Source organism: Brassica napus, chromosome C4, assembly GCF_020379485.1.
Source record: "Brassica napus cultivar Da-Ae chromosome C4, Da-Ae, whole genome shotgun sequence".
NCBI classification, from domain to species: domain Eukaryota; kingdom Viridiplantae; phylum Streptophyta; class Magnoliopsida; order Brassicales; family Brassicaceae; genus Brassica; species Brassica napus.
The window spans coordinates 42261113-42272223 of record NC_063447.1 but is presented as its reverse complement, the minus strand read 5'-3'; the positions used below and the strand labels follow the sequence as shown (position 1 = coordinate 42272223).

Here is an 11111-nt window from a genome sequence, read left to right as displayed (position 1 = left end):
ATTCAAACCAATTCTTTAACATTTGCATGGAAATTTTTTTAACATGAAACAACTCAAAATTACGTCAGACGTGAATCTGACTGTTGGTGTGCTCTTAGCGAGTTAACAGAAAATTAGATTGATTTTCTTTCCATTCAAACCAATTAATGGTCTTTTCCTCCTTTTGTTTGGCTATAAACGATCCCGATCTTTGTCGGTACCTGTCATGCTCAGAAGTCAGAAGAGATTATCATCTTTATCTATCGGTTATGCTTGATTCAACGAACAAAGAGTTTAACTCTTTTCTTCCTCTTCTTATTGGGACAAAGGCTCTCAAATTGTTAGAAGAAGAAAACTGAATCGTTTCTTTTGATGGATTTGGTACAGAAGTAGAATTGGAGTTTTCATGTTGAAAATGTTCGGCGATGAGAAAACTTGTATATGACACTAAAGAGAGAGTACACATGAAAATTTGAATCAGTACAAAGAACAAACACAAGATGCCAACAAATTAAAAGATGAAATTCAATACGGCAGTGTTTTGCATCTAATAATGTGCTTATTAAAGAGACAATCAGATACTCGGCCTTAACAAAGAGAGCAAACAAATACTCGGTACCTTTATTTTTTTTTTGCAAACAAAAAAAAAGTGAAATAGAGAAAGCTCTCACTTCTTCAAGAGGACAGCACTGCACTGTGCCATGATCTTTGATGCTCTCGTGATGGCGTTTGTCATGTAAAAATTCTCGACCACTGGTTTGAACGGCGTTGTGCTCATTGTCTCCTTGCACTCAGGCTTCAATGATGGCCCAAAAGCAGCTGGCTCTCGTTCATCTGTGTGGACTAGATTTGGAGCGACGCTCTTGATCCTAGACCTAACACCTTCGATTGAGTTGTATGGAAGATTCACACCCGATACCTCGGACAAAGCTCTCACAATCTTCCAGTCATCTCTTGCATCACCAACCGTCGGGACAGCGGGAACAGTCTGTTGGGTGAATCCTTCTGTGTTCTCATAGGTTCCCTCTTTCTCGGTGAAGGCCGAAGCAGGGAGGATTACGTTTGCACGGTAAACCGCTTTGTCTCCATGGTGACCTTGGTAAACCACAAAGGCATCTTTAGGAATCTTGTCAACATCTACATCGTCTGCTCCCATCAAGTAGACGAATTTCGCAGACTCAAGGGCTTTAGCAGACTGTTGAATTAGACCAAGATCAAGGGCAGCTGCTTGAGCAGCGTACAGGAGGAGATAGTTAAGACCGTTCCAGTCTGGTCTGACGACATTGTTGGCTTGTGCAATGGACTCAACAGCAGCGAGGATAGCATCTTTGTCGGTTCTGTTGAAGAGACCAGCGCCAACAATGATTGCAGGGTTTTTGGCGTTCTTGAGAGCCGAGCAGAACGGGTGACGTCCCTCAGCGATTTCCTTGAGGGTATCAGGTCCAGTCCCGAGGTGTTTGCAGTCGTAGTTGAAATCTGCAGGCGGACCAATGTATGCAACCTTGGCATTCGATGCACGGACTGTCTTGCAGATCCTAGCGTTCACCATTGCAGCTTCAACTCTAGGCTGGGTACCAACGAGAAGGAAAACATCTGCGTTCTCAAGCCCACTGATGCTACTGTTCATTAGATAGCTGTACCTAAGATCAGCATCAACACCAACAGCTGTTCCTTCACACCAGACATTGTCTGAACCCATTCTGTTAACGAAGTCCTTCAATACCATCATGGATTCAGCATCAGATAGCTGACCTGCTATTCCAACAATCTCATCTGGTTTGACCTGATGGATGATATCACCCACAACGGCCAAGGCATCACGCCAGCTCACAGCCTTGAATCGTCCATCTGAATCTCGAATCATAGGGTCGCTCAGCCTTTGCCTTTTCAGACCGTCATAGCTGAATCGGGTTTTGTCAGATATCCACTCTTCGTTTATATCCTAAACAAAAACAACCACAGGTTCAACATCCAGACCAAAAGATCAATAACAAAGTTTTTGAACATACCTCATTAAGACGTGGAATGATACGCATCACCTCAGGTCCTCTACTATCAACACGGATGTTGGAACCAACGGCGTCACTAACATCAATGGTTTCAGTTCCTTTCAACTCCCAGTTCCTGGCTTTAAAAGCAAAAGGCTTTGAGGTCAAGGCTCCCACAGGACAGATGTCAATAACATTTCCAGAGAGTTCACTAGTCATAAGCTTTTCAACATAAGTTCCAATTTCTTCTCCGCTTCCACGGCCTAGCATTCCAAGATCCTGAACCCCAGCAACTTCCGACGCAAATCGTACACACCTACAAAGACATAAACATAATCAATACGAACAGCTTATGCATCGCATTTCACTTGAATCAAACTGTCTTTCACTAACCTTGTACACTGGATACACCGAGTCATAACAGTCTTGACAAGAGGACCGAGATTCTTATCAACGACAGATCTTTTCATCTCGGTGAAACGGCCTCTGTCAGATCCAAAGGCCATAGACTGGTCCTGAAGATCACACTCTCCTCCTTGGTCACATATAGGGCAATCCAGAGGATGGTTCATCAACAAGAACTCCATCACTCCTTCCCTCGCCTTCTTTGCTATTGGCGTATCGGTCTTAATCTTCATCCCTGTTTAGAAAACAATCTCTTAAAACAAAGATCCCAAAAATGACTACTTTTCATGAAAACTTAACAACCTAATCTGTCATCATCAATCAAACAATAATAAAAGCAATCAATCAATCGAGGATCAGATCGAATCTAACCGGGGAGAGCAGGCATAGCACATGAAGCTACAGGCTTGGGAGATTTCTCCACCTCAACAAGACACATCCTGCAGTTTCCAGCAATCGACAAGCGAGAATGGTAACAAAACCTCGGGATATCAACTCCGGCGACCTCGCAGGCCTGCAGAACAGTGAAGCCTTTAGGGACTTTGACCGCGTAACCATCAACGAAGACCTCGATCGCATCCTCGGCGTTGGTGAAATGGACGCGCGCTCCGCCGACGGGGTTCCTCGGAGGGAGGATCTGATTCTTCGGAGGCTCAGGCTGCGAGACAGCGGCGGCTTCGGGAGATTGGAGCTCTGGTTTCGAGACGATGGTGCGGAGGAAGAGATTGGAGGGTTGAGATCGAACAAGACGAGAAGCTGGTCGAATCGCTCGAGAAGCTAAGATTCCTACACCCATTGCGTTTGTTTGTGGATCTCTTCTTCTTCTTCTTGTCCTTCTTCCACTTTGTGAATATAATCTCGATCTTCTTGTTGTTTTCTATCTGTGCGGCTAGGGAAAGTGACACGAATCTGTGAGTTAATGGGCCTTTATTTGGGCCAACGATTTAAAGCCTCAAACTATGATTGTATTTTCAAAAAGGTACTATGATCGTACGTTAGAGCCTAAAAACCACCATAAAGACCCCTTGCTCCACGCACGAGATCGCATTAACATTATGGTTCACACCGAAGACTTATAAATGGAGGAGAAGCCAAGAAGAGAGGATCCCAATTCTCCATGGCTAAACTATAGTCTCAATACATTCATACTCTCTTGTTAAACACACTGGCAGTGGCAAATCCAAAAAATTATTTGACGCGGAAACACAATAAATATATTTAATAAAATAATTCACATTAAAAACTGTTAAAATATTAATATATATATACAAAATATTATAAAAAATTATTAGTTATAACCTGTAAACAAAATATAATATATACTAATTGTTACAAGTTATACCAAGTTTTATAAACTATTTTAATATTTTTTAAAAAAAAAATCTACAAATTTTATTAATCAAAATAATAAAATTCTACATTCAAAACTAGTTAAATATATATAGTATATATATAATGTAGTATTTAATTTTACATTGTATTACAGTGTTATACATGTCACTATATCATGCAGAAATAAACTCTGAAATATTAAATACAAAGTAAATATATAGTTTACTATTTAATATAATATTTTCTTATTTATTAGCAATTGATAATGTCAGTTGTATGAAATAATAAATTTAAAAATTGTTTCAGAAAAAGAATGAAATCTAGGAGCGAATAAAATGAAAACAATTGGTGAAAGTTAAATAAACCAAAGAAGCAATTAGGTTAACGAAAATAAAAGAAAGTTATTAATAATAAATCAAATCTTGGTGCAGAGCAATTAATAGTTCCATTGAATGATGGAAACGTGACAAGCTACAAAGTCAGAACTGTAAAGCAAAATAAAAATAAAGCATAAGATATGTATCTATGAGAATCGAACTTATGTCCACGCTAATTTACGGGAGCACCTTAACCAACTGACCTACATGCATTGACAATTTCTTAGTTACCTAAATAATTTATATAAAGTAGTCGGAGGAACGTGCCTCCGTACTTAACACTGTAGATCCGCCGCCCCTGCTTAAACACCATTTGTATCCATCGCTTGTTTTTGACCTCGTTATTAATAAAACATACACTTCCTTAGTTGATCATAGCTTAGGCTTTCCTATTTAGACAAGTCACCGAAAATGAAAACCATATTTTTGAGTGGATTTTAGGATCTAACATTTGGCCCTAGAAAAAGAGGGAGGCTCATTAAAATATCCCTCTAGATACGCTACGTGAAACACACAGCTAGAACCCGCAAACTTGATTCTAAAGAGCTCTCATCTGTACAATCTTTGTCAATGAAACATGTAAAGACTATAATCATCAAAGAAAGCATGGCGGCACCAGCAGATGACCCTTGGAAGATGTGTCAACGAGAAAAAAAGTCGCTACAATATTTCATATAAAGATTTAAAGCAGCAATCCCAGGCACACATGCTAGCCCTTTGGTGTCTCACCTGCTATATGCGGATGATAGTCTGAGCAGAAACCAATGCTCGGTATGTGATTATCTCAGGCCAGTCCATGGAAGCAAACAACCTGTGGTTATATAAAAAATGAGAGATAATACTTGTGAAGGTAGATACAAGTAAAATAAATAAGATGCATACCTCAGCGAGAGAAAGTTGTCCGCCCTCTATACAAGAAACCATTATTTAACACAAGAAATTTGCAAGAATGTAAGCAACAAGAAAGAGAGAGAGAGAGAGAGAGAGAGAGAGAGAGAGAGAGAGAGATGGCAAAAACCTTGAGATTAATCTTCACGGCAAGAGACTCCAGACAACATTTTTTTGGCTTAATTGCATTTTTTTCTCTGAATACACTGTGAGACAATGCCAAGCTCTGTCTCACATATCTTTTTGATCTTTCCTGCAAAAGAATACTGAGACGTTGAAACCAGATTTTCATTATAATTAACATAGAATTAGAGACCAATCAATTTGCAAACTTACCAGTCTTATCATGCAATATCACAATAAAAATTTGGAGGTTAGCTGCCTTTTTGTGGATCTCTCACAGTGCGTCTTCAATTTTTTCAGGTTGATAAGAGATGATTGGAATAACAGGTTGCTTTCCGCATTGCTGGTATCAAGGTTAAAAAGTCAGTTAGTGACTTTTTTAAATATAAGCAAATCGTGTGACAGATACCAAAAGGATTAAGAATTCAGACCATTCCTAAACTGGAGCACTTCCCAATCAATTCTTGACGGAATGTCTTAGCTAACTCTAGGCGATGCCTTTGTTGATATTCTAGCTTTTACTTGATTGGTATGTGCAAGTTTAGTTCAAGTTAATTGCAAGCTTCTTGATACCTTGTTTTTGAATGTATGAATCATCAAATTTGTGAAGAGGATTAGTTTCTTTTTCTCCATTTAAGGTAGGTTTTCCTAATAACACTAATAAACAAGCACTAACATAGGTATGAGACAATCACAATAATGGTTATATCAAATATCTCAAAAAAAAAATTTCCCTTTGATATCTAAGATCACAAATAACAATATTTCTAAATGCAAGGAACATCTCTTAACATTCTATCGAAAAACAAGCCTAAAACTTGAAAGGATTATCTTCTTCCGGTAAAGCATATTGACATGTTGTGCTTGAATTCAACAATCTCTTTTCCTAATTGTAATTCTCCAAGCAGTGATCGAGTAGACAAGATTAAGTGTCATATTTTTGGTTGTGTAGAAATGACACTATACTTGTCAATTTCATACTCAACAAGATATGACTGATAATAGCGGCAATAGTCTTCAAAGATTGCTGAAATTCTGCTCTTATATCCACCTAAAAATTCTTTTGATGATCTCAACTTAAAACATATTGCATTTCCTTCTTATTTATATTAGATACTGTCGTTGACACCAATATTTGTCACCCATTCAAGTTTGCTTTTTATTTGAATAGCTAGTCACACTAGTTTTGATGGTTCCCACTAATTATCAAGTTCTCATTGTCTAAGTATTCCAGGGTAAATCATACCTGCTCATTACCATGTTTTTTCGACGAGAACCATTTTTCTGCTGATGATGTTACAAAAGCTCACTAACATTCTTTGCTACACGTAAGCAAGCATAACATCTCACTTAGGACATGCTGATTACAAACTAAATACATCAAATTTTTTTTGCAGATTTTCCAATGTTATTAGATCTGTGTCACTTATTACACCAATTTTACTATGCACATTTGGCTGCTTTTAGAGCTCGTTACGACATAGAAGGTGAGATGCTTGATGACATTCATGTTTTTCAGCATCTTCCAGCAATCAAAGATAACATCAAAGACCAAAATTTTCTTTTGCTGGTGTTCAGACGGAAAAAATGATTTTGGGTTAATTTTTACAACCTCTCTTTTGGGGGCTTGAATCTATGAACATTTTGATGGAACATCAATTTGTCCACTAAACTCAGATTGTCATGGTGAGTAAATTTTGTTGAGATCCTGTCTAATCATGCAGAGGCAACCAAAAATATTATGAGAGATATAAGAGAAAAGAAGCAATTTGATGAAAATAACCGTGTATATTTTTGATAAATTTTCTAAAAGAAAACAGAAAATAATACAATTTTCTCCTTGCCGCAAAACGTTTCTGGTCAATTTTGGACTTTTGATACTAATAAAACGAAAAATGTATTTTTAGTCTTATTTATTTGATTTGGTTTAACTATTTCAGTTTGATACTTTTCAAATTTCAATATATTTAAAATTACATTTAATAAAACAATTTTTATTTATATTATATTGCATTCAATGATTATTTTAAAAATTATTTCTGTTATCACATATTTAAAAAAATCTATATTTAAATATAAAATTTTAATAATTTTGGATTTTTACTTATTTTAGTTAAAATATATTAAACTGGTAAAAAAAATTAATTAACTTAATGAACCATAAATTTAAATAAAATTTTAATCATTTCAATATGAACAAAATTTTATTTGATTAGTGTTGCTTAATTTAGTTTTGTATTTGTTGATGCACACTTACAATTAATTTTGATAAATGTATATATATTTATACAAAACATGATATATAAGTTGATGTAAAAATTTATATGTGTAACTATATTTAGTTTATTTTTTTTGATGTGATATATATATATATATATATATATATATATATTAATTAAGTGGTGATATATTAGTTATTAGTTATTAATATATTTTAATAGTCTCACTAAATATATATATATATATATATATAGAATTTATATTAATGATGACATAGAAAGTAGTAGTGATTACCATATTTTTAAAACCTTTGCAAAAAATATAAATTTTTTATAATGTAAATTATACATATCATATTTTCTTGTTGAGACCGAATTGGTGATGAAACATATGAAAATCACTTTACAAATAATATTTAAAGGATACTTTATGATTCATAAAAATATGGATAACATGAATAATGTATAAACTAGAAACACTCGTCCGAAAAATGTTTGTCTTGTGTAATTATTGTTAAAAAAATAATTTCACTTTTTGTGATGACAAAAAAAATAATCAATTTTTGTTTTACAAAAACCAGAATGTTCAATCTACCGTCTACAGGTATAGCAAATGTAATTACAGTTAATTAAATAGTTATATAAACCATTTATCTATGGGCCAATTACTTTTGTATTTATTAATTTCCTTTATTTTAACATTTAGACCCAAAAAAAAAACATTTAGACCAAAAAGAAAACTAGGAACATAATATACGGTTTTCCCACCTATCTAAAATCCGACAGATCACATTTTCTAAAGTTTATTTACCAAACACTACAAGAAAACATCGGTATTCTGACGGACATTCCGACGGAAAATGAAATCTTCGGAATTTCCCGACGAATTTGTGTTTCCTCGGACTTTCCTCGGAATATACCGACGGAATTCCGAGGAAATATCAATCCGTCGGAATATTCCGAGGAAATTCCGAGGAAAAATGTGTTCCTCGGAAAAGACCGATGAATTCCGAGGAAATAGTATAGGGATTTTACGAAATTCCGAGGAAATTCCGACGAACTAGTGATCGATCGATGCGTTTTTGGACATATACCCATCGATCGATCACATTGTTACGCTTTGGTCCATCTTAGTGATCGATCGATGCGTTTTTGGACATAAATCCATCGATCGATCTGTTTATAAAAAAACATTTGAGATTTTGAAACCCCAAACACTAGTTCCTCGGAATTTCCTCGGAATATTCCGAGGAAATTCCAAGGAACACTTGATATCCAATTCCGAGGAAATTCCAAGGAACACTTGATATCCTCGATCGATCGATGGGATAATCTCATCGATCGATCACATTGTTACGCTTTGGTCCATCTTAGTGATCGATCGATGCGTTTTTGGACATAAATCTATCGATCGATCCGTTTATAAAAAAACATTCGAGATTTTGAAACCCCAAACACTAGTTCCTCGGAATTTCCTCGGAAACACTTGATATCCTCGATCGATCGATGGGATAATCCCATCGATCGATCACATTGTTACGCTTTGGTCCATCTTAGTGATCGATCGATGCATTTTTGGACATATATCCATCGATCGATCCGTTTAAAAAAAAATTTGACAAAACCCCAAACACTAGTTCCTCGGAATTTCCTCGGAATATTTCGACGGAATTCCGAGGAAGAAAAGGGTTTCCTCGGAATTCCTCGGAATATTCCGAGGAAATTCCGAGGAAATAGGGTTTTTAAACCGAAAACAACGTTTTGTGGTTTGAATAACACCTATATAACCCTTATTAAGTGTCTTACGTTCATTATGAAGTCAAAAATTTGTTCCTTACCCTATAATAAACACTTTTCCGATTGTATGAACGAAATCCCCACAACGTAAGAGAAACACTTATACACTTTAATGAACGGTAAAGGGAATACTTACAATTCGTTTTGAAATTTGTTATTTCATGGTTTATGCTCATCTATACAAATAATCCTCAACGGTATGCATTACAATTGTATAAGAAATGAAATACGGCAAAAAAAATTGATGTTTTGAAACCCCAAACACTAGTTCCTCGGAATTTCCTCGGAACATGCACAGGATATTCTTTTTCCTCGAATTAATGAAAATATTCCGAGGAAATTCCGACGGATATTTAAGTGGCCGTCGGAATTTCCTCGGAATATTTTCATTTAACCGGGCAAACAAGCCGCCAAATATTTCGCGAAAATTGAAATTGAAAATACTGAGGGAATTCCGACGGAAAATATCCGTCGGACCCAAGGTTTTATAAACTCGAAACGCATCTTCTTCCCCATTTCTCTCTTCTTCCTCTCCGGCGATCTCTCTCTCCTTCCGACGATCTCTCTCTCCTTCCGGCGATCTCTCTCTCCTTCCGGCGATCTCTCTCTCCTTCCGGCGTTCTCCACCTTCTCTCGCGACGATCTCCCTGGCGAATCCTTTCCATTCTCTTACAAATCATGTAAGGACCATATCCCACTCTCTTAGGTCATATTTGTTAGGTTTTTAAGTAGATTTGATGATTTTAGAAGGTTTTTGATAGATTTTTGTTAGGGTGATTGGGTAGGATTGTGATTTGTTGTGTAATAGGTTTAGAATTGTGATTTGGTTGTGTTGAATTGATTTAGAAGTTTTTTTATAAATTGTTCATTATTTTTGTATTTACAAAACGTTTTTTCTATATAAATTCGATTTTACAAAACGTTTTTTGTATATAAATTCGATTTTTGGATTTATAAAAGATGATTTCATATTTATAAAAATATTTATATTTATTAAAACTAATTTTGTATTTATAAAACATTTTTTTGATTTATAAACACTATTTTTTTTTATTTTTGTATTTATAAAAACTATTTTTAAATATACAAACCGTTCTTTGTATATAAATTCGTTTTTTGGATTTATAAAAGATGATTTCATATTTTGAAATTAATTTTGTATTTATAAAATATTTTTTTTTATTTATAAACACTATTTTATTATTTTTTGTATTTATAAAAACTATTTTGTATTTATAAAAAGATGATTTCATATCTATAAAAATATTTATATTTATAAAACTAATTTTGTATTTATAAAACATTTTTTGATTTATAAACACTATTTTATTATTTTTTGTATTTATAAAAACTATTTTGTATTTATTAAAAGATGATTTCATATTTATTAAAACTAATTTTGTATTTATAAAACATTTTTTTATTTATAAAAACTATTTTATTATTTTTTGTATTTTAAATATGTTTTCTATTTCAATTTTAATTTTATATTTTCGAATTTCAATTTAAAAAAATAAATTTATAATTTTGTTTTTTAATTTTGGAAATATTCCGAGGAAGTTTATCCCTCGGAATATTCCGACGACATCTTCCTCGGAATATTCCGAGGAATTTCCGACGAACTTGTGGTCCTCGGAAATTCCGAGGAAATAGGGTTTCCTCAGAATTCCGTCGGAAATTTCCGAGGGATTTCCGAGGAAAGATGAATTTCCGAGGAGTTATTTCCGAGGAGTTATTTCCGAGGACTTTTTTCGTCGGTATGTCGTCGAAATAGCGTTATTCCGACGACATACCGACGTTTTTTTCCCTCAGTATGCCGCTGTTTTCTTGTAGTGAAACTACGTTAACTGGAGTATAAATCCTACAAACATCTTCTTAATCTGCGAAGCTGAGATAGTACATCATCTACATTTTGATCTTGTCTATGTTTGGTAGATTGTGAATTCTGCATCAGGTGTTGACAAATCTCCTGCAAATCATTTAAAATGGTTAGTAAATATTTA

General features: G+C 34.8%; 1 protein-coding gene across 1 annotated transcript; it reads right to left on the bottom strand.

Moving 5' to 3' along the window:
* Positions 1 to 480: 480 nt before the first annotated feature.
* LOC106410157 (NADH dehydrogenase [ubiquinone] iron-sulfur protein 1, mitochondrial-like) lies at positions 481 to 3240 on the bottom strand. The gene is made up of 4 exons (XM_013850651.3): positions 2745 to 3240; positions 2361 to 2607; positions 1989 to 2283; positions 481 to 1921 (listed from the first exon to the last, which is right to left on the bottom strand). Exons 1-4 carry the CDS (start codon positions 3166 to 3168, stop codon positions 647 to 649), a joined length of 2241 nt encoding a protein of 746 aa, XP_013706105.2. The 5' UTR covers positions 3169 to 3240; the 3' UTR covers positions 481 to 646.
* Between the last annotated feature and the right edge of the window lie 7871 nt (positions 3241 to 11111).